Raw genomic sequence first — 26,780 nt, 5'->3', positions numbered from 1 at the left:
TTCAATTTGTATAGAAGTAGTAAGGATCAGAAAACTGTCATGAGAATGCTCATGTCAGTGCACAATCTGATCTAACCAGGCATAGCGTAACATAATAGAAGTCATGAAAGATGAACATTAAAGACGTTAAGCATAAATATAATAACAACACATGTTTTTAATTCTTTTCGATCTTTTTGTCATCATTATTGTAAGATGGTTTAGGGTCAGAAAAAATCAAGCAGTTGAACACGAAAATGCCTTATTAAACAATATCGATAAAATATCTAGATTGTTATTCACTTAAACGGAGGAAGAATTATCAGAGTAAAAATGACATAAAAGCGTGAAATATGATATAATTTAATAAGAGGAAAGTTATTTAAATATTTGGTCATGGGTATTCTAATATTATAATCAGTGCTACTCAATGTAATCTTGGTCAGGAGAAATCTATTTCTTGAACGCTACAAACGTTCTGCATAGCCATCTACATTCACCATTTTTATATAAAATTAGTGCTAAGAATATTTTGTGTCATTTTTGCAATTTTATTCTTCGAAATATAAAATAGCTAGCAATAATATTTTGAATTTCATTCTAGTAAGTAGGGCTATGACAACAGAATATTCTTATCATTGTTTTGATTCTCGAGTATATATCCGACACAGTTAGACACAGTTAATCAACCGAGAACCACATCACTCTATATAAAAGCATATAAGATATTAACGGATACACACTCGAGAGTCAAAGCAATGAAAAGAATATTCTGTTGTCCTAGCCCTACTTATAAGGATATATGAGCATCATTATTTAAGCTCTAATACATTTTGTTAAAACAACAAAGCGTTATTATTTTATTATATAATGTGGTTATTACAATATACCTCGAAACTTTTGGAAAAATTATCGTCTACCGTATAATGATTGAAATAAACATAGAATTTATGTGACATGTATTTCTTGATATACGAATATTATAGTTCATAACATGTTTGTTATTGGTTTTTAAATTATCGTTACAAACATAAATGCTATTTTTTCTAAGACAAAATAATTCAAGTGTTGAAGTTTATAATTATTTTAGTGATGATTTGAATTTTGTATAATTATAACTATTTCTTTTTCTTAAAAGCAAATAGAATTTTTTTTTTCATGAATTATTTGTACAAATATGTATTAAAATGCAAAATGTCCCTAATAGATAACTTGTGCATCGTAAAGACTTGAGAAAATTTACATATCAATTCAGAATGGAATTAAGCATGGTGCAATCGAAAAAAAGTAGGACAGATCTTGTGAATTAGATATTTTGAAAAAAAAAATCGCTATAAATTAAAATGCGATATTTATGAAAATCTTACAGTTCTTATATTGTCTTTGTCTTCCATGCAAATCTTGTTCATCTGTTAGTCAAAAACTGGCCACTTTTGATTCACAGATATGACTAAAAAATTAATTGATGATATATACATAAAATCAATATTTAACGGAAATATGTTGTAAAATAACTTCTAACTTACAAATTATTTTTTTTTTAAATATGTACATTAAACAGATTTTATTGGAAAGGTGACAAATGACACATGACAGCAATATATCGACATATACATACATACATACATACATACATACATACATACATACATACGTACATACATACGTATGTACGTACGTACGTACGTACATATACATACATACATATATATATATACATATATATGTATGTATATACATACATGTATATATACATACATATATATATAGATATATATGTACATATACATACATATATACACACACACACACACACATATATATGTGTATATATATATATATGTATATATACATTACGTATGAATTTATATTAACAGATTGTGCAAGCTAGAGCTATAATTCGATTTAATGTCAAATAAACTTTAGTATATGCTCAGAACGATTTTTCATTAATGTGTTTTTGATAAATTTATGGAAATATGTTCCCTCTATTTAGTGAGTTTTACATGACATTATATATATATATATATATATATATATATATATATATATATATATATATATATATAAATAATTATCATTCAAACACGGTAGTTAAGTTTTCGTTTTAATCGTTTAGAACTGCTTTAAAGCTTTACCGCTTACTCATTTTGCGACAAAATTTTAAACAATTTTTTACAGTTCATAGGTCGCCTTCTCAGCTTCATTTTAAAAAAGAATTTTCAATTTTCGTTCAGTAAAACAAAAGTTTAAAATTACTGTGTTCTAAAATTCTCAGAATCTGTAAGGAACGGAGAAACGTTTTTATGTGCTGTTGGTTACCATAGCAAACAAATCTGTTACGCTACCTTAAATCGGCTAGGAACGGCTTAGATGACATAAAAGGATATAAAAAATCGCTAATAATTCATCGCTGTCCCGATCTGTCGATCAGCTGTACTTTCGCTAATAATTCAGAAGTAACAAGTGAAACGGAGAGAGAAAATTTTATTTCAAAGCAAAGCCTGGAAATTTTATGGTTTACATAGAAAACTGCAAGCATGAAAAGTAATATGGTTAATATTTAAACATGGAAAAATAAAATAACTAGTTGTCTAAACTGAAAAATAAAAAGACAAGATATTCTAGTAAAAAATATAATAAATGCATAACTTAAAATATTACAGTATTAATTAAGAATTTATGTTATAATGTTAAATTGAATTTATTAAGAAATTCTTAATGCTGCAATATATTAAGTTATAAAATTATTATATTTTTTACGAGAATATCTTGTCTTTTTCTTTTCCAGTTTTAACAACTAGTCTTTTTACTTTTCCATGTTTTAATCTGAACCATATTAATTTTTCATGCTCGCACTTTTTTAAACTAAGAAATGTTACATGATTGATGATACATATTACATTTAATATATATATAAATATGTATATATAACATATAAGATATTTATATTATATTTATATACATAAATATGTACGGCACAATCACGTTGACACACCGCTTCTTGCCAGATCATCGAAGTTAAAAAACGTTGAGCCCGGCCAGTGCCAGATGGGGGACACTTTGGGAAGGCTAGGTGCTGTAAATACCTTCTGGGAAGATTGGAAGTGGGGCTAACACCCTCACCCTGAAAAAAGAACTCCTTACTATAAAAGCATCTATAAAGCTGTGTATTTCCTATGCTCTCTAGGAGCTCAAGGCTATGGTATGGTATATATAGATAACACACACACACACACACACACACACACACACACACACACACACACACACACACACACACACACACACATATATAATATATATAATATAATATATATATAATATATATACATATATATAATATATATATAATATATATAGATATATAATATATATAATATATATATATATAACATATTTATATATGATATAGATAACATATTTATAAATAATATATTTATATACAATATATAATATTATATATAACTAGCAGTTCAGCCGGCTTTGCTCGAACCCTATGTATTGTTCATAACTTTATGTGCATATGTTTATACATATATTAACAAGTTTGACTCACGTCCAGGTAAACTACATCTAAAATTTCAAGTGTTTGGAACCAAAATTGGCGGGAGAGTTTGGTAGAGTCTGAAAAGTTCAACTCTGTAAACTTTGACCGCTTGGCAGCCAAATTTTCGCCCAAAAACTGGTTAAAAAGCTGGCTGCATGTCTGAATACCCTTTATGTGAAATTTCAAATATTTAGCTGAAAATTGGCCGAATAGTTTGCTAGAGACCGCAAAAGTAAACTCTTTTGAATTTTGATCCTTGGTAGCAAATGTTTCAGCCAGAATCGATTAAAAAGCTTGCTCTATGTTTGAATCCACTTTATCTAACATTTCAAATGTTTAGACCAAAAATTGGCTGAGTAATTTGTTAGAGACCGTAGAGGTCATTTAAAAAAAAAACTTTGACCCCAATTTTAACCCTTTAATATTTATTTTTATTGGGCCTCAAATCAAATTAAAAGTTTGATCCTAGTCCTAGGTACCAACATCTAAAATTTCAAGTGTGTAGACCCAAAATTGACAGAGGAGTTTAGTAGAGTTTTCAAAGGTCAAATCGTTGAACTTTGACTCCTTATCAGCCAAAGTTCTGGCCGAAAACCGATTAAAAAGATTTTCCAAAATCTCAATACCCCTTATGTCAAATCTCGAGTCTGTAGATTCAAAATTGACAGAGTAGTTTGGTAGGGAAATGTACACACACAGATTTACACACAGACAATTTAACTTTTATAGATATGTAGATATATTTATAGATTATATATATAATATTTATATATAATATATATAATGTATTTATATATATATTTATAACATATTTATGTATAATGCATTCATATGTATTTATAACATATTATATATAATATATTTATATATATTCATATATGATTTATATGATATATATATATGTATATAATATAGATATAATAGATTTATACACACACACACATACATACATATATATATATATATATATATATATATATATATATATATGTATGTATGATAATATATGGGTGTTTATAAATGATTTTTCAATTTTATTTTTTGCAATTTATTTGATTTATACGTGAAGTTATAAAGCTTAAATGTAGGGTTCATCACATTGCACTGTGTACTTTGATCAGTTGTCATTCGAGACTAATATCTTCTTTCACTGAATCTATTGTGAAACAAGATAAAAAGACCACTCAGACGACTCTAAATATTTCAAAATCTTAAGCACATAATGTAAGCCAAGACTTAATTATGTTTGAAAGCTTCCACGCAACATATCTGTCAACCCGTGTTTCAAATTCATTCCATTACATAATCAGTATGTGCAGTTTATTTGTTAAAATGATGTGTGCTATGGAATAGGTTTAACGTTATTTATAGTTGGTAAAGCATGAAACGCACTTTTTTTTTTGCTATACTTATAACATTATAACTATGCAATTGCTGCAGCTATGTACCTTGAAAACGGAGCTGTTAAACCTGTAACAATTATATGGAACAAGGAGTAAAATGACGAAATATCCTTGATGATGCTTTTTTAAACGCAACTCAGAGTGGAAAGATAATTAAATACCACATTATTATATACGACATGAAAAGAAACTAGAATCTTGGGAAGATCTTCATAATTCTAGTAATTATAAAAGCAGCCGGACTCATGGAAAAGAATTTCAAAAACCATCTGCCAAATATACTTGGTGAACCAAATGCAAGAGAAATGCAAGTAATTGCACTTAAAGGAACGATTAAGATCTTAAAAATGGTCTCTCGCTTTGAGCACATGATAATAGCAGCTGAATGACTGACATCCAATAGGATGCCTCATCTCCAGCTAAAACAAAATGATAAGAAACAACATGTGAATGGTTAATATATTTATTACACAATAAATGAATAAAAAGTACCAGGTGTTCGGTTTTATAGACTAGTTCTCTCTAACAATCTATAAATTGAAGGGTAGACTAGTATTTGATGTTCTGCAAGTGAAAAACGATATGTAACATCATGTATAAAAATTCCGAAATGGAATAAGTTTTATTTGAAAGAAACTAAAGTGACATACCTGATTGTATAAATAAAAATAATTCTGACAGACGCAGTTATCCTTTAAAAGTATCACCATATATTAAAACTAACACATATGAAAATATTGCAACACTTGAATCACACATTTCGTTGACGTTTTTATAGTTCTCACTACATGTGGAAAAACTCAATCAATAAGCTAATTTCTTATTAATGACATAATATAAATTTTAACAAGTACTTTAGGCGATGCGTGATAATTATTCATTTAGAAATGTGAGTTACACAATATTCTTTTATGCTGAATATGTGAAGACGTTAATGTTTCTGAACTTTTTAAATGAGGATTAATAATATTATCAACCTTCATCTCAAAAATTCATAAACATTATATGAAATCTACACGGACCAAATTTATACTAAAGTGAAAACGATTCGACGCACTTTCTATTTCATAAACACATCATAGATTTTGAATTCTTTCGACTATAATTTATTTGGAAACCAAAAGAACAAAAAGTTTGTTTCCATCATTTAACAATAAAAACATTGTCAAGATAGACCTGGAGATTATTTAACAAATATTTATCATTATAATATATGTTTCTACTGCTAGTGCATTCATGAAAATTTTAAATATATAAATCGAATATATTTTGAATTACAAGTAAATCTATTCTTTATTCTTAAAATCTTCAGTATTATGTAATTCGTATTAACTTTTTAATTGCATTCATAAAACATTTTACCATAGTTAATTGAAATTTAATAATCGCATCAAAGCGTAATATTTAATGGACAAACCTTTTAATTTCATTAAAATCTAGTTGTTTTTCTGAGAAATATAAATATAAGTATTCAATTTAAATCAAAGTTTATTTGTAAATGATATCGAATCCATAAACTTTGAAAAGATAACTATTAAACAGTGATATACTGAGTTAATATTGTTATATTATTTTAAGTATATGCATATTGGAATATATATTTAACACTATTATATATTATTGTAGGGAAAATTGTAATGAGTTCGAAAATGACAGATATCACGCGTGTGCTCGTTTTGTAAAGTATAGTATAAAAACTAAAATGGTGACGCACTACATATTTTATCCATGATGGTGGCCGCGAAGTTGGAATCCGCCAAGAAGAATATCACAAGTCACCTGCCGAAATAGCTTGTAGTTTTCTTCAGCAACAAACAACTTTACTTTTCACCTTTGTTTCTAATTTTAATTCTGTATTAACTCAAGTAAACAATCCGTCATGCCTCAACGTGTTATGTATGCATGACGGTTTGCTTTTATGTAATCCAGGACGATTTCATTTTCCCATGAACGACGAAAATTCATATATATATGTATATATATTTATATATATATGTATATATATTTATATATATGTATATATATGTATATATATTATATATATATGTATATATATATATGTATATATGTATATATATGTATATATATATGTATATATATAATAATATTATTTATCACTATAATTAAAACAGCAATTTAAAACCATATCACGTTGAACTGTGACCAATAGTGTTGAATGTCTTACAATCTTAGCCAACGAACTAACCACTACTAAGGGTAAAGGTTATTTGATTTCCTTAAAAGCATTGCATTATACTATGTGGAAAACATCAGTTTCCTTACCAGAGTGCCCCATATAAGAGATTGTATACACACACATATGTAAGCAAGCAAGAAATGATTTATGGCGATTTGAGACGGTACCTGTTTTTTTTTTATCGTAAATTGAACTCATTAATAAGAAGAAAATAAAATGGAGATATAACCAGGCTTCAACACGGGATCATTCGATCTGGGGTCGAATTCTCTACCACTGAGCTATATCTCCAGAGTACTATAAATCTGTTTTTTTTTTTTAACAAGAAATGATTTGCTAAGATTTTATTATCTCCCTTGGCGAGTGTAAAGTAAAATATTACCCTGTAAAAATTATTTTTATCTATAAGAAAGAAAGGTTATATTTAGGATCGTTTCTTTTTCGATTTTCAATATTTATCTGATGAATTTATGTACAAAACATATCTAAGAACACTACCAGACATATAAAGTACCTTTGTGTGAAATCTGCAAAAGATATACTCAACGGCCTCGGAACCCATGAGGAAGGAACTCACACGTACACACACAAAGTGACTTTTATATCATGATATATATATATAGATAAGTATATATATATATATATATATATATATATATATATATATATATATATATATATATAAAACAAAAATATAACAAAAGTCTATCTTCTAAATTTCATGATGTTGACTATCTTACAATTTATTCCTTTAATTACGTTGACATTCACAATTCTTGACTGCAACTGTTTCGTAGCGCAAAATCATTCATTTATTTATTATATCAATTAATGAATCAATTCTGCCCTTAACTCTTAAAAAGAAATAGCAACTATCAATCCATGAAAAGAAAATTAAATGTATTTGGGCATGATTACAAATCCCGAACATTGAAAAAGAAAAAGCAACTATCAATCCATGAAAAGAAAATTAAATGTATTTGGGCATGATTACAAATTCCGAACATTGATAAAGAAGTTGCAATTACATTTCATTTTATCTTTTATTACGCCATTTTAAATTTTGATTAACCCTTATCTTCGAGTGGCCGCCGGGTCTTCATAAGTGATGATTCTTTTGTAAAAATATAAGAAATTGAATTATCGACCATTAATTGTTTTTAAACATATTATGATAACATATTAGAAAGGAAATTTTTTTATATTAAAATCAGTAAGAATAATGAAAAATAATTAAATGACAATAGAAGAATAAAAGTTTATTTAATAATAATAAATTTAATTAAAATAGTAATAAAACTGAATTATATATAGATATAAAATTTAGATAAAATCAACAATTATTAGGGCCAAAAATAAAATAAATATATTTTGTAATTATGCTTGTATCAAATTAAATAAATATATAGACATATGTAATGAATATATTACAATTATCAATATTATCTACGTAAATGTACAAAGATTGGTTATAGATGATGAATTAAGAAAATATAATATAGAATATTTTTTAATAGTGTATATAAAAATTGATACAATTTTTAATACGGAAATTAAAATTTTAGAGACGTTACATAAAAATTTTAGCATATATATATATATATATATATATATATATATATATATATATATATATATATATATATATATATATATATTAAACAAACCGAACTTTTAATATCAGAATAGCACTATATAAAGATTAGAGGTCTTAAAATACACTGTTTATCTAATAGAGAATGTTAATATAATATAGAACATTCACTTAATACCAAACATTAGAGATCAGTACGATACGTTTTTGACAATAGGTAATGAAGGCATTGTTATATATATATATATATATATATATATATATATATATATATATATATATATATATATATATAACAATGCCTTCATTACCTATTGTCAAAAAACGTATATATATATATATATATATATATATATATATATATATATATATATATATATAACAATGCCTTCATTACCTATTGTCAAAAAACGTATATATATATATATATATATATATATATATATATATTTATTTACCATTTACTGGACTCACAGTAATAAATTTCCTATACATACATATATATATATATACATATATACACATATATATATATACATATATATACATATACATATATATGCATATATATACATATATATATACAAATATACATATATACATATACATACATATATACATATATATATATAAATATACATATATACATTAATATAAATATATATATACATATATATACATATATATATATAAATATACATATATATATACATATATATACATATATACACATATATATAAATATACATATATATACATATAAATATACATATATATATACATATATATATATAATTATATATACACATATATATACATACACATATATATACGATTGAAACTTTTCTGTATTTTACATTCATCTATTACTGTAGTGATATATATGTATATATCTACATATATATGTATATTTTATATATAGATATTTTATATATATATGAATATTTTATATATATATGTATATTTTATATATATGTATAATATATATATGTGTATATTTTATATATATGTATAATATATATATATGTGTATATTATATCTATATGTATATTATATATATATATATATTATATATTATATATATATATATATACATATATATATATATATATATATATATATATATATATATATATATATATATAAAATTCCAGCTTAAGAAAATTCAAAATAAAACCTAATGAATTTAACAAGGTTTTTATAAAAGTGTTTAATAATAGAGTAAAATGTAATTTCATGTTTTTTAGTTAAGCGTAAATAAAAATAACGTTAAAAATAGATAAATATGATATAATGATTAGTACATATATATATATATATATATATATATATATATATATATATATATATATATATATAACGTGATATTTACTGACAAAACAAGGTTTCATATAAAAAAGTCCGCTTTTTTTTTTAAATTACAATTATTTTGTTCCTAATCAATACAATCGGTTTAACATAACAGATCTTATAGACAAATGAATACTTCGATATTATCATAGAAAAATGAAACAAAAAATAGATGTATTCTGTAAAAAAACAACAAAAAAAAACAACAAAGAAAACAATATAAATAAGTCGGTTTTGTGCTGTAAATCTGAATAATCTTTCAAGATTCGGGTCTTGTTTTCATTAATGCATTAATTTTATTGCATATGAGAAAATAACTGTATTTTTCTTAAATGAAGACAAACTTTGTTTCATACGAACTTTTATGTTTGTTTAGAAGATTATCTCAATTTGTAAATACTCTGGAATTAAATATTAGTACATTAGTAGTGTCTAATTTCCATTGAGCATAAAACTTGAGTCATCATATATAGACAGGTAAATAGATAGAGATTGTGAGCGAACTGATTTTTAGAATGTATCTATGAATATTATAAACTTTTTCGTTCATTAAAATTGATTGCGACTATTCTTTTATGTAAGTAATGCATCAGCACATTGTTCTGCCATTGTTCGCATATTTGCCAACGATACTTAAAAAAAAGACAAATTGACTGTACTTAATAAATACTCATAAAAATATAATATCTTATAAATCAATAGTTTTATAATTCACACATACTCTGCCTACTTTTCTGCACCAATTCGCATACGAAAATAGAAGTATAAATTATTTGTAATATTCTATATGCTTTGTATGAAGCTTATTTTTCATAATTTATTGAAAAGAGGAATTTAAATATACAGTGGACCCTCAACATACGAGCTACCCGAGTTACGAGAAATTCGAGATACGAGACGGCTTCAGAGCAAAAATCCTCCCCTACATACGAGCGAAAATCCTAGTTACGAATTTTCAGCTGCAACGGCTAGATGGTCGAGTGTGGCATGTTTCACTACGTCTCTTTAATGGTGCCATTTTAATTCGAGATACGAGCTTCATCCGGGAACGGATTAATTTCGTATGTCGGGGATCCACTGTACTTCTTACGGACAACATGTATCACGTACAAATAAAAATGACAGGTGCCAAGTTGTGTAATAGGGACATTTTGTATTTATATGTAAGGACACCGAAACACTGTATCTGCCAGACTCTAGACACTGGCGTGCTATTGTTCGTTTTTCACTTTTTCCAGGTTTTGTGCGAGGAGGAAGTCCAAAAAACTCATCATGGGAAGGTATAGACTTCATGCCAAGTTTTCAACCCTGCTGCCTCTTCTGACTCCCCCTCCCCCTAAATTTACAAGAAACAACCCCCACTCTTTTCAGAATTTTTAGTTTTATTTATTTATATATGATTGCTGAATACTTTTTTCTTTTGATTCTCAATTGTTTAACGTAATTAATGGATATTCAATCTAATTAGCACTAAAACCCTCATTCTAAATTTTGTTCCTAAAATTAGCACCGGTTTTTAAAAGTAATTATTTGACAAGCATATTTTTCTCCCTGTGTTAATAATGAGCCTTCAGCAAAGCAAGAAATACATGCAAATAATCCACTTACTTTTTATTCATTTATTTCATTATTTTTTGCCGTTTTTATGATTTTCTTTCATTAAACTGAGACCGTGATAAGATATTAATTATACTAACAGTATTAATGCACCTTTTAAGAAATTGATTAAAAGCTAACGTACTTTAAATAGTAGTCTAATTTATATTTTAATTGAATATTAAAAAAAAAAACCGATTAAGACTTTATAAATAATGCATAAAAATTGATTTAATCTTATAATTTTTTTTTTTACATTTACAATTATTTTATATGCAGTTGAAAGCTAATATACCCATTTAATTTGTATATAAGTATAAAAGCGTCCTGTCCTTCCCTGAAAATAAATTGGCGAATAGCATCGTTTCACGCGTTGGCCAAAACCTCCGTAATACATATGTAGTATAATGTAATACTATGTGGGTGACGATGACTAAGTGGTTAACGACACAAACTAAAAACTTATGTGTGTTAAGTTGGAATCCAGAATGTTTCACATAAACACTTTAATCAAACCAACACTTGACCTTGTGTCTAACCCCCTAAAGAAGAGATAAATACAATAATGTCATACTATGCGTGACATTATAAGTATACATTATCAAAATCAATTTATAGATTTATAGGATACATTATCAAAATCAATTTATAGATTTATAGGATACATTATCAAAATCAATTTATAGATTTATAGAATACATTATCAAAATCAATTTATAGATTTATAGGATACAGTATCAAAATCAATTTATAGATTTATAGGATACATTATCAAAATCAGTTTAAAGATTTATAGGATACATTATCAAAATCAATTTATAGATTTATAGGATACATTATCAAAATCAATTTATAGATTTATAGGATACATTATCAAAATCAATTTATAGATTTATAGGATACATTATCAAAATCAATTTATAGATTTATAGGATACATTATCAAAATCAATTTATAGATTTATAGGATACATTATCAAAATCAGTTTAAAGATTTATAGGATACATTATCAAAATCAGTTTACAGATTTATAGGATACATTATGAAAATCAATTTAAAGATTTATAGGATACATTATCAAAATCAGTTTACAGATTATTAGGATTAATGTAATAATAAGCCTTCAGCAAAGGCTTATTAAATTAGTTTATAGACTTATAGGATACATTATCAAAATCAATTTACAGATTTATAGGATACATTATCAAAATCAATTTACAGATTTATAGGATACATTATCAAAATCAATTTACGGATTTATAGGATACATTATCAAAATCAGTTTACAGATTTATAGGATACATTATGAAAATCAATTTAAAGATTTATAGGATACATTATCAAAATCAATTTACAGATTTATAGGATACATTATCAAAATCAATTTACAGTTTTATAGGATACATTATCAAAATCAATTTAAAGATTTATAGGATACATTATCAAAATCAATTTACAGATTTATAGGATACATTATCAAAATCAGTTTACAGATTTATAGGATACATTATCAAAATCAATTTAAAGATTTATAGGATACATTATCAAAATCAATTTACAGATTTATAGGATACATTATCAAAATCAATTTACAGATTTATAGGATACATTATCAAAATCAATTTACGGATTTATAGGATACATTATCAAAATCAGTTTACAGATTTATAGGATACATTATGAAAATCAATTTAAAGATTTATAGGATACATTATCAAAATCAATTTACAGATTTATAGGATACATTATCAAAATCAATTTACAGATTTATAGGATACATTATCAAAATCAACTCAAAAATATTGTGAATGAATGAATATTAAATTATGTTATTGTTTTAAAAATGATTTACTAAATGACTATTTCTATAATTACTGTCATTAGACACGACTATAATAGTATTATTTATGGGCTGTCTTATAAATGAAAAAATTATCTCCAGAGTCTTACACTGAAACCAAATGCTAAAAAATAAATTAAATGCTTAAGTTTTTTTTATTTTCTGCTTATAAAATTTTAACCTTTTGATTTATCATATTTAACTTTTAAGTAAACAATTTAAAATGTAAATATTTTACATCATTATTTTTCTCATTTACTTCTCAAATGCTAGTAATAATATGTAGAACCTTCATTTATTTCGTTCGCGTTAATCAGCTTACTATATTATAGTATATCTTTCTTATGGTATTTTCTTTGTCCTGTCGAATTTTAAGACACGAATTTATCTAGTCTGGTGGAGTATTCAACATGCTGCTGAAACTAAGGCCACAGCAATTGAAGAAGGTGTGCCATTCCTTGTATGAGTCAATGTGTAATTCAAAATTGGAGAATTGCATCGTTTCATGTGTTGACAAAAACGTCCATTTGTCACAAATAGTTTTTTATACAAGCCTGAGAGCAAATGCTGATATATTAAATTAAATTCTTCGTTTTTAATTACACGATTTTAATTAAACAATGTTTCGAATTCGTTTATTCATAAATAATCATTTTAAATTGATTCTTTAATCAGGAATAAAAATGGTTTATATTCTCAACAAATATTCTGTAGATTTGTATTCTATTTGAACTCGTTCCTCTATTATCAAAAATAGAAGCAGTTTTCCAAACTAATAAACCTTATTTGTTTTTGTATTTGTAAAATAGAGTAACTTGTTTCAATACCTCAAATGCTACTTTTAGGTATTTCAGATAATGTGTAGTTTCAATCTCTTTATTAACATATCCAGTAATAAATACACAAATATCCAAACATTTATAATCATATTACATGATATTGCATAATTATAATGATAATAATAATGATTATGATAATAATGATTATGATAATAATAATTATAATAATAATGATTATGATAATAAAATGATAATAACAATGAAAAAATAGCGACAGCATCAAGTGCTAATGCGATAATGCAAATTCATTTGTAAAGGTACCAAAGAAGCGGAGAATATAGAAAATCTGGGGAGACTTCTTGTCACCCAGACTTTAGGGAACACCAGCGGTTGTTGACAGAAATCTCTGATTATAACCTGTGTGAGAACTCTTATTGACTACAAAAAATAAATTATAAAAAAATAATAATAATGAATAAAAGTTTGACTATTGGTTAATGTAATTGCGAGTTTAGTATGTATTTTAGGGTTTATTTGCTTGAAATTTGAACAAATATTGTACGTACATTATTTCAAGAAAATAATTATAGAGTAAATAATTACAATTACCAATGAAAATAAAACAGTCTCAACTACTGAGAAAAACTTTAACTAAGAACACATACCTTAGTATTTCAATAGTTTTAATCTGAAAAAACAAGCATTGTAAAAATATTTCGATATTTTTGTTTCTGTGATTGATTTTATAAATTTTTTTACTGACAGTTAATATTTTTATGAATTATTTGAGGAAATTAATAAACTGAATTATTTGAAACAAAGGGAAACTACAGTAATAGACAGAAAAAGATTAAACGTAGAAAAACTAATTAAATGAAAAATTGTTTTGTAAACAATTCTAGAAAAGGGAAGGTCAGTGAAAATCTAAAAATTTAAGAAATTAAGATATTTCAAATTAATTCTTGTTTTTTTTAATAGAAATTCTATTATTTTCATAAAACTTTTCAAGTTGATATTTATTGCTAAATAATCAAATCAATTTTTCTGGCCTTTCGGCTCGAATTAAGGTATCTTTTTAATCCCTGGAATTTATTATCTCAGACATTAGAACTCTGTTAAAAGGGATTTGTTTATCGCCTATTGCCAGGAGAGCTTTGATTGGTAAAGGAGTATTGACAGGACTAGATATATTTTGGTCTCATCCATAATTCCCCTTTTCATGGAGCTAGATTTTCTCCACATTAAAAGCTGATCTTGTTTATGCCCTTGCTCCCGTGGGAGGCAAATAAATAAAGATTCACAAAAAGCAAATATTGTTTTTTTTTACAATATGTCTACTTATGCAAAAATTCACTATTAATATTTTTCGGAATCTCGGTGTTGATAACACCCAATTATTGATGTGTTATTTGATTGATCTTTTACATTTTATTGCTTACCCGATGATAGATTATTCCATATTTTCAATTATGTTCTTAGATAACTTTTGGTATAAAACGTTAAAATTCTAGTCTTAGAATCTGAGCTTAAATCGGTTGCCCCTCTCTCCATTAGAAATTCACATCCAAATCTCCTCTATCTACAACCACTGCAGATAGTTTTCTTCTTTCTCTCTGCTTAAAACTAAACGAAACGTCCATGAGCAAAGTTTCTTTTCTTGAATTGCCCATCTCAGCTGACTACAACATGGTGGTTTTCAAGTCCAACATAAATAATTTTTTGTTGAGCCGCCCTCTTAAATTATCAAATTCTACCTAATCATCACCATCATTACCAGTCATCAGGTGTGTCTCATCGTCCACCTGACATTCAGTTAACCTATGTCATCGAGTGGTGTTTGGGTCTCGACAAATGGTGACCTCTTTGTAAAAAAACTCCATTCATCTTTAAGAAAAAAAAAGGAAACTCCATCCATATTTAAGAAAAAATAGGGGGAATAATAAATTATTATTATTATTATTATTATTATTATTATTATTATTATTATTATTATTATTATTATTATTAGAAGTGGAGCAATTATGCTCCATTGGCCTTGGAGATAAGGTGTATACACGGGGTTAAAACACAAATAATCCCGGTCGTAGTTGGTACACTAGGAGTAGTATCAAGTCGTCTGGAAAGACAATTGAAAAAAACTACAAATCCCTAATGTTTTAGGCGGCTTTCAGACCTCTGCTATTGTAGGTACCACCAACATCCTTAGGAAAACCCTTGATCTTTGAAGCTCCTGGTTTGAAGCCGGGATTGAGGGAAATCCTCTGGAAATTAATCCCATCTCTTTCCAGAGAGACGTTGAGAAACGAAATCAGAATTATTATTATTATTATTATTATTATTATTATTATTATTATTATTATTATTATTTCATTTTTTTATTACTTACGGGTTTATCTCCCTTGTATATTACAAAGTTATCCACTTTCGCCTTTCTATTAATTTGTTTAAATTGGCCAAGTTAAATTTTCAACATGGTTTTCAGTGCTTAGCGTGTACGATTCAACATTGCGATAAGCTGATTCTTTTAGTGTTATATTTTTATGTTATGTTCTTATATATTATATTTTATAGGTTATACGAAACAGGAGTTTGTTGCTAAAAAATATTGTTTGGGTAATAATGTCAAAACTATTTCATTAAAAATTGATTATAATGACACATTTGAAAAATGAGAAAATGATTGTAAAAACCAATAAATAAAATAAAATAATTTACTAAAACTTAGTGAGAAGATATTCATAAGTAAATGAGAAATGTTAGTATTAAGTATTAAACAATTATTGGTAGTTCAATAAATTACGCAATTTTGTAAGTGAAATTAAATAATTAAATTTTCGAAAACTGTTTGCGTTCAAATCTGTTACGTAATGCTGTTATGTAGTAAGTTAAATATATAACCTGCTATTGAAAGGAATATCGAAGTGAAATGAATATCAAAGTTTCAATATTAAAAAGATGCACAATTTTCAGAGCTAAAGTAATTCGTCTGTTAGCAAATAACCTTTCGATGATATTAGAATGCTCTTAAGTCGAAATATCTTGAATCAAACGCAATGAGTGATACACAAGGACTTTTATCCTTACTTGAAATTGTAAATAGGACATTTGAATTCGCGTGATTCGTTCAGATTGAAGAACTCTAAAAACGATCGTTTTGTATGAGTGGAGAAAGAGCAATATGGTAATTCATTTTCATATTTCATTATTCATCATTTTGATTAAGTCGCACTTATTGAATTGTAGGCGAGCATAAAAAAATCGCATATTCTACCTATAGAACTTAGGTATTTTTCTAATTGAACTCGATAACAACATATGAATGCTTCTTATATTAAATTTACTTATATATATATATATATATATATATATATATATATATATATATATATATATATATATATATACTATTAAAATCATCCCAAGTGTATACATATATAATATTTATAATATATATATATATATATATATATATATATATATATATATATATATATATATATATTATAAAAATATTATTAACATCATCCTAATATATATATATATACGTATATAATATTTATATATATATATATATATATGTATATACATACATATAATATATGACACACACATATATGATATATATTATTATCATTATTATCATTATTATTATTATTATTATTATTATTATTATTATTATTATTAGTGATTTTATTATTAATATAAACTTTCTCTGAGCATGTGTATCTCCCTTCACCTCCAGTGTGGGTTGGTCTGAGCATGTGTAAAAATGAGTGTGTGATGCTCGCATCTATTACAATTATATATATATATATATATATATATATATATATATATATATATATATATATAATTTCATAAAAATATCTATTTATACGTTTATGTTATATCTACAACTAAACACACTATATACATTTATCTGGGTTTTCTTTTTTCACCTATTTCATGATGAAATGTCCTTCAGCATGCTTTTTGCGTGATTGACAAGAAGAGGTTTTTATTATTATTATTATTATTATTATTATTATTATTATTATCATCATCATCATCGTCATTGTTGTTGTTGTAGTTGTTGTTGTTGTTGTTGTTGTTGTTGTTGTTGTTGTTATTACTATTCAATTCATGTTTGTTACGAATTGTTTTTTTTGGAGCCATTTTGTTTTTACATCTAGGTAAGCTGGTTTCATTTTCTATCATTTCATCCTTTTCATTGGTCCATCCATTTATTTCATCGATATTATTTTCACTGCTGCATGAAACCTCCCCTTCTCTCCCCGCAGTCTAACCTTAACTTTTATTTTATTAACCAAATATAGAAAAAGAAACACAAATGCAAACACAATAAACCCTGCATCATGTTCCTGATTTTAAATTTCGTTTATGGATATTGAAGATGAATCTTCTGCTAATGTTTCTTTGTGTCATTTTTAAACACACAAGCCACACACGATTATAACATTACTTTTATATTTACTTTTGCTCTAATTTCAATAATAATAAAATAAAATAAAACTCATTACTTAGTTTTTAAGATGAAATGGGGACAAAAATGGATGGTAACGTTCAATGCCACCAAGACAAAACTGGTTTCATTCAATAATTACAAGAAACCTTCTCTACCACCTATAGCAATGGCCAACAACTCTTTATCTGAGAGTACGTCTTTCAAGCTCCTTGGCCTAACGTTCACAGGAAACATGAGTTGGAACAATTACATCGAGGGCATTGCCAGGGCCGCTGCGAGGAAGGTGGGCTCTCTCTACCGTGCTAGAAAACTTCTAACACCCGAAAGTATCCTGTACCTCTATAAGGCCACTATTCGCCCATGTATGGCGTATTGCTGTCATATTTGTGTCGGTGCATCGGCTACTAGTCTCTCGCTCCTTGACAGGGTTCAAAAGAGAGTCGCAAATCTGATAGGCCCTAAACTGGCATCTAAACTTCAGCCTCTGTCCCATCGTCGAAACGTTGCATCCCTCTGCCTGTTCTACAAGTATTATAATGGTGAATGCTCTGAAGAACTGCAAGCACTTGTGCCCCCACGACGTGAACACCCTCGACAGACCCGACAAGCTACAAAATCCCACCCCCACACTGTAGAGATCCCTAGATGTAAAAGATCTTTCTACTCCAGTAGTTTCTTCCCCAGAACTGCTAGACTTTGGAATTCCATTCCAGGTCACTGCTTCCCCAACTGTACTGACATGCATAAGTTCAAGTGCAACGTGAACCAACATCTCGCTGCCCTAATCCCTACATAGTACCCCAGTAGATGTTTCCCCTGATAGTAGCCCCTTACATTAAAGTGGCAATGTGCCTTGTTTGGGGTGAAAATGTAAAAAAAAAAAAAAACTGTGAAAGAAACTCGCTCCATTATAATAGTTTTGTAGAGTACGACTATTATCACGTGTTACTATAATTAAACTTTCCGAATCGTGGACTTAATAGTTAAATTATTTAAGTAATTCATGCTTAAAGATTTGTTTTAATTAATATCACATGTCGCTAAAGATTTAAAATGAGGCCTAGAATGTGTGGAGAAAATTGTAGTGAGTGCAAAAATGAACGGTCACGTGTCTGTACGTTTTGTGAATTCCTGTTACTTAAAAACAGGAAAAACAAACAAAAACAAAATAGCGACATGCAGTTGATTTTATTTTCAACGATCACGTGAAAGTAACGTGAATGCTTGCCGTTTGTATGCAAATTAGATGACCCTGGGCAAAACAAAGCGTTTAATGCGACACCCTATTGGATGCCATACATTCATCCGCTACTTCATACATACAAACCGAAAGATTTTTCTAATCGTTTCGTTTAAGTCCAATTGTTTGCATCGCTCTTGCACTCAGTAACGGTTGCTCCTATAATTAGTAAAATGATGGAGATCTTCCAAAGATTCCAGTTTCTTTTAATGCCGTACATTTGATGTTTCGTTATCTTTTCCATCTTTAGCTCTGTTTAACCCATAATCATTAGGGACCCTAACTTCTACTTAGGTTGTCCCTTTCTCCTCCTTGTCCCATATTGTTATTTCCAGTTAAATAGTTCCGTTTTCTAGGTACGTAGCTGTAGGACTTCCATAGTCATAGTGAATGGTATATGATTTATTTCCAACTTTTCTTTTTGGTATATGTCCCCATCCCTTGCTGCTACATTCGATATTCAACTTTTTTTCAGATCGTCCAGTGGAGATATTTACATACTCCATTGTGTCGCATTACATAGTAGCCATTCTTAGCAGAACTTTATGATTGGCTGTAAGGTGGTAAGCACTCTCTACTTCTGTAAGGCGGAACTTGTTTTTGTTGTCATTGCTGAGATCACTCATATTCTTGAAAGCATTGGCCATCATGCCTTTGATCGCATCTTTATTTTTTGTTTTATTTTACTTCAGTCGAAGTTCTCAGAAATCAAGTGGCCCACTGCATGGAGCTTACACTTGAACTCTATATGAAATACATAGACATTCGAACGTTCCATTAAAGTTCTTTATCTCTCAAATACTAAGTTAGTAAAGAAATTGAGAACATAAATTACCTCTTCCCAATTAACCATTTTCATATGTTGTAGTATATGTTTCATTTTGCTTTCTTGGTCTTACTGGATTCCAGGACAAGAATTTATCTAGTCTGGTGGAGTATCCAACTTCGTGCTACTACTTAAGGTAACATCACTTGGAGAAGGTGCAGCATTCCTCGTAAAAGCTAATGTAAGTTAGCCATGGTAAGAACATCGTATTTGGGGGCAATAAATACTATGTTGTTGTGTCTGTATCAATAACAACACGAACACAGAAAGTAAAGGTAAAACAAATATATTAAGACGAAAAGATAATACATATTTACAAAGGTGCAGTGGTACTGCAGTTTGAAGATTGTCCGGCAGAGGGCGTGTTAAAGTCTTTCATGGAGCAACCGGCACATGCGTCTTGCCTATCCGGCGTTCGAACACAGCTCCCCGATCTTGCTGACTTGATACCTTTATCTATATCTTTTCACCCACGTATGCTAATTTGTGGGCGTCTCCACAACATATGTGATTTTGAATGTTTGGTTAGGCTTTACTTCTAGGGAAAAGTATCCTCATGCCAGTTTGTTTTGGCAAACCCCTGTAGCTAGTGGACTTTCAAGTTCTTTCCATTATTTTTTATATATATGTGTGTGGTTATGTGTAAGGTTTGTACATTGCATTGTGTATACATTTTCATATTAACGAAGCGCTGTTGGCTCCCTTCAAAACATTATCATACTTGTCCCCCAAATTGTCTGAATTATTGACTTCAATGCACTAAACAACAAATAATCATTCTTTTCTTGAAATTCAAGCATGTATCTTCAGTTTAGAATTCTACTTTTGTTTTGTTTTCATGTGTAACAAAAGGTAAGTAATTTAGCATCCCAGTTTTCTTCATCATCACAGTGCATGGAGTGCGCGTTTCTTTTAGCGAATTTATGATTTTATTTTGTGTAATTTGTTAAAATATGATTATTTCCGGAGATGAATTTACCATTTCTCATTCCTGTGTTAAAATCGTTTTTATTGCAAAATATTTTATTCGACTACGGGCAACTCGGCAATATTGCACGGTTGTAAATGCAATGATCTTTACGTTTCTTTTAATTTCCATTTTTTCTCATTATAATCAATCACACTTGGGAAACCGATTTTTTTTTATTTATAATAATATTTGATAATTATTAGATTGATTTACTATATGTACAGAACCAAATTAATTAAACAAGCAATTATTCATTAAGATGGATATAAACATTCAGGTAACATTTAAAAACACTAAAAGTATGACGAGAAGCATAATTGCGTTTAATATATTTTAAATTGTGGACAATTTATGAATCAACACTCAATACATGGCAATTTATTTGAATTAACATAATTTCAGTGGTTTCATACGTGCATAATTACAGAAGTATTTTCAATAAAAAGTATGTATTAAAAATAATAAATTATGCTTAAGGCTTATATAAATATCTAATAAACCGATGCAATCTACAATTTGTTCATCATATTTTATTGTAAGGCTCTACTAATGTATTGAGCACTATTAAAATAAATACAGTAATTTTCTCCCTATATATATATATATATATATATATAACTTCACCTATCATCTCTGGAATCGCCCGATCAGCGAAAACAAGATTCTAGCATGGGGACATGGTCCACCGAATTATATATATATATATATATATATATATGTATATATATATATATATATATTATTTGAGGGTAAATAGTTACATATGGTCGCTACAAACAGCTAAAACAAAAAAAATAAGCCTTTTTTTGTGGCGTCGATCGGTTCAAGGTGTCCTGAGGAAGTCTCATTGACGGAAACAGATGACTGTTTGTAGTGACCATATTTTGCTTTTGTTATTGAGCACTATCTAATAACCTCGTTGTATTCATTAGTCCCGACTTTTTAACATCTCAAACCTATATATATATATATATATATATATACACACACACGACTTTTTAACATCTCAAACCTATATATATATACACACACACACACACACACACACACACACATATATATATATATATATATATATATATATATATATATATATATATATATATATATATATATATAGTTTTCTTTTATTTAAATTTCATTTAGAAAAATGTATTTTTTCAGACCGGAAATGGATTGTTGAAGTTTTTTTTTCTCAACCCATGGATTTTCGATGTAAGCTGATCTCCTCAGAGGAAAATTCATTAGCAAAAATGAGATCTAATTCGAAATAATTTTGCTGTTCAGCACATACAAAGAAAATGTATTAAAAATGACATCTTTTTAAAGGACATAGATAAAAAAAAATGAATATAAAAGCAGAAACAAAAACAGGATATGAAATTATGGTAACCGGGTGTCGTGGTAGTCCTTGTATGGAGTAGGATGATGTGATCAGAGTCCGAGTTAGTTGAATAAATCCACATTGTAGGTAAATTCTAATTTATAGTAAAGCATTCTTGGTGATAATCCTTAGATTATGGAAGGTCCGTGATTCATTCCGTCTCATTTTTAGGTGGTATTATACCTGAATGGAATGTCCACTGAAAACTATTCTCAATTTTAGATTAAAAACCTCCGTGATATTTTTTTTATGAAAATTCAGGATGGTTGGGAGTTTTCAAATCAGATATTTTTAAGAATGGACTTAAAATAGAGATACAATAAAATAATGTCAAAATATACTAAGATAAAAAATGTAAAATATAAGATGTAAACTATATCATAAGCAGTAAAATTTGAGCATTATATGATGGGAAGAGAGAAAGTGGAAATGAGGAATTTAGAATCTTATTTCTACGCCTAAGCGTTTGAGTAGGTGGGATGGGAGGGAAGAAGATCAAAGAAAGCTGACTGACCTTTGTTTAGGGCCTGTTTGGCCCTCAGTGCAAACCATCAGTCCAATGTCTTGAGGGCTGGTTCTGATTTTCTATGTAGGTAGTTAGGATGCCCGGGGTAGTGGTGGGAGAATTCGATAGGACATATTTGGGCAAGTCAGGGTTAAAAGGATGAAATAAAAAATAAATGGAATAAAGTAGTTGAATAAATACTATTGAAATATGGATAAAAAGTAATTAAAGCAAAATTTAATTGCAGATAAAAGGTAAATAAGTAAATCATTCAAATAAAACGACTAAATTTTGCTAATAATGTAAGGGATTCTATGAAGTTTAATGCATTGATGTGTAAGACCGTTTATCGAAGTAATATTCTCGATAAAATCTATATACTTATATCTGCCACCATGTATCATATATATATATATATATATATATATATATATATATATATATATATATATATATATATATATATATATATATATATATAAGACTTCTTTTATAATGGAGTACTGTTGTCATATCTGGGAAGGTACCACTCAATGCACTATTGCTTTGTCTTCACAGAGTACAAAAGCATCTTTGCACTTTAGTGGTGAATGCTCACTTCTGTTCTCTACAAACCCTTTCTTATAGAAGAGATGTTACTACTCTTCATCATTTCTATAGTCATTCCTATAGAAATGTTCTTGACTACATATTTAGTTTCTAGTCCATATTTAGTTTTTAGTTCATATTTTGTTTCTGGTTCATATTTAGTTTCTAGTTCATATTTAATTTCTAGTTCATATTTAGTTTCTAGTTCATATTTAGTTTCTAGTCCATATTTAGTTTCTAGTTCATATTTAGTTTTTAGTTCATATTTAGTTTCTAGTTCATATTTAGTTTCTAGTCCATATTCAGTTTCTAGTTCATATTTAGTTTCTAGTCCATATTTAGTTTTTAGTTCATATTTAGTTTCTAGTTCATATTTAGTTTCTAGTCCATATTCAGTTTCTAGTTCATATTTAGTTTCTAGTCCATATTTAGTTTTTAGTTCATATTTAGTTTCTAGTTCATATTTAGTTTCTAGTCCATATTTAGTTTCTAGTTTATATTTAGTTTCTAGTACATATTTAGTTTCTAGTTCATATTTAGTTTCTAGTCCATATTTAGTTTCTAGTTCATATTTAGTTTTTAGTTCATATTTAGTTTCTAATCCATATTTAGTTTCTAGTCCATATTTAGTTTTTAGTTCATATTTAGTTTCTAGTTCATATTTAGTTTCTAGTCCATATTTAGTTTCTAGTTCATATTTAGTTTCTAGTCCATATTTAGTTTTTAGTTCATATTTAGTTTCTAGTTCATATTTACTTTCTAGTCCATATTTAGTTTCTAGTTCATATTTAGTTTCTAGTCCATATTTAGTTTTTAGTCCATATTTAGTTTTTAGTTCATATTTAGTTTCTAGTCCATATTTAGTTTCTAGTTCATATTTAGTTTCTAGTACATATTTAGTTTCTAGTTCATATTTAGTTTCTAGTCCATATTTAGTTTCTAGTTCATATTTAGTTTTTAGTTCATATTTAGTTTCTAATCCATATTTAGTTTCTAGTCCATATTTAGTTTCTAGTTCATATTTAGTTTTTAGTTCATATTTAGTTTCTAGTCCACATTTAGTTTCTAGTTTATATTTAGTTTTTAGTTCATATTTAGTTTCTAGTTCATATTTAGTTTCTAGTTCATATTTAGTTTCTAGTCCATATTTAGTTTCTAGTTCATATTTAGTTTCTAGTTCATATTTAGTTTCTAGTTCATATTTAGTTTCTAGTTCATATTTAGTTTCTAGTCCATATTTAGTTTCTAGTCCATATTTAGTTATTAGTTCCTATTTAGTTTCTAGTCCATATTCAGTTTCTAGTTCATATTTGTAAGATCTTCCCACTAAGAACTTGGATTAATATTCAGCTGCAATAAGAATTCTTTTCTTCTCTATTCTTAATATCAAATTAAATTTCCATGAGGATTTTATTTCCTAAACTTCTAAACTATTGCTTCCTTGCATGCTAAAATATGGTACTCTTTAAATTCACTGTACAAAATACTTTTGATAAAGCACCTTCATTAGTATTCACATTTTGTTTCATCCATTCATAATTTTTATCCTAATTTTTAATCATTTAACTGGCAATATGAAATTGAGACTCGATATGCTTTTAGCCTTGATAACTGGTCACTTGTTAATAAATAGAAATAGAGTATCATTTTGATGCTTCAATTTTTGGATTCCTATTGTTAGCCAGTAATCATAGTTTTACCAAGAACAATTTCTGATAAAATGTTATTTCTAATTATTTTTTGATGGATCTTATTTCAGTTATTGAAAGTATTGGTTTCACACTTGCCCAAAGCTCCAAAATTAAGGCTTTATACTATATACATTTAAAGATCATACCTAGGATCAGTAGCTGTAACATATCAACACCTCAGTATAATCATATGTAATGCTTTTGTTATACGTTTCTAGGTCTTGATAGATAAACTTAAATGTTAAATATATCCCTGGTAAAAGAAAACGTTAAACTCGTCAGTAATTAAAATGACACTTCGTTGCTTTTCTTACCATTTTCGAGGTAGTACTGTTACAATCAATGCCTGGGCTAAGGGTTGAACATGTATGATGTTGAAACACTCGAAAAGAGTAATAGAATTAACAAATGACTGAAAATTCATTTTTAGCATCATCAATGAAATCTTGATTTTGCAATTTAAGTCATATCTCTATTGCCACTCTACTTGCTAATCTAGTCTGCTATAAGAAAAAGACCTTTTCAATAGATGAGGTTACATTTAATTAGGGATATTATCTAAAATAATCTTCTGGCGATACTTGATGTATTATAAAACAAACGGATCTATTTTTTTAACATTTAGACAAATTTTGGAATTGTCTTATTCACATTCATCTACTCCATGATTATCGAAATATATAGAGTGGTCCCAAAATAGCGCCCTATTTTCATTTTGATCTCAGATTTTTCCCAGAGTAGATTTTTTGAAAATTGTTTTCACCAAATAGTAGCTGAATGATGGGAGATTGTATGCATCAAATTTAACTGACACTGAAAAGTT

At 27.4% G+C, this 26,780-nt stretch overlaps 1 protein-coding gene across 9 annotated transcripts in view; it reads left to right on the top strand.

Moving 5' to 3' along the window:
* The window catches only part of LOC145293050 (twitchin-like), a 359,249-nt gene that overhangs the window by 237,212 nt on the left and 95,257 nt on the right, over positions 1-26,780 (top strand). For 7 of the 9 annotated variants that reach the window (XM_080139370.1, XM_080139366.1, XM_080139369.1 and 4 more), the window contains one exon: positions 11,312-11,353. The exons of the other annotated variants lie outside the window; for them this stretch is intronic. In XM_080139370.1, coding sequence (XP_079995496.1) covers positions 11,312-11,353 — 42 coding nt within the window. The remainder of the gene's footprint in view (positions 1-11,311; positions 11,354-26,780) is intronic. 9 annotated transcript variants of the gene reach the window in all.

This window comes from Euprymna scolopes, chromosome 14 (assembly GCF_053919585.1).
Source record: "Euprymna scolopes isolate OS-2025 chromosome 14, ASM5391958v1, whole genome shotgun sequence".
Classification (NCBI taxonomy): Eukaryota; Metazoa; Mollusca; class Cephalopoda; order Sepiida; family Sepiolidae; genus Euprymna; species Euprymna scolopes.
Note: the sequence above shows the minus strand (reverse complement) of the source record. Positions and strands in the feature narration are given on the sequence as shown.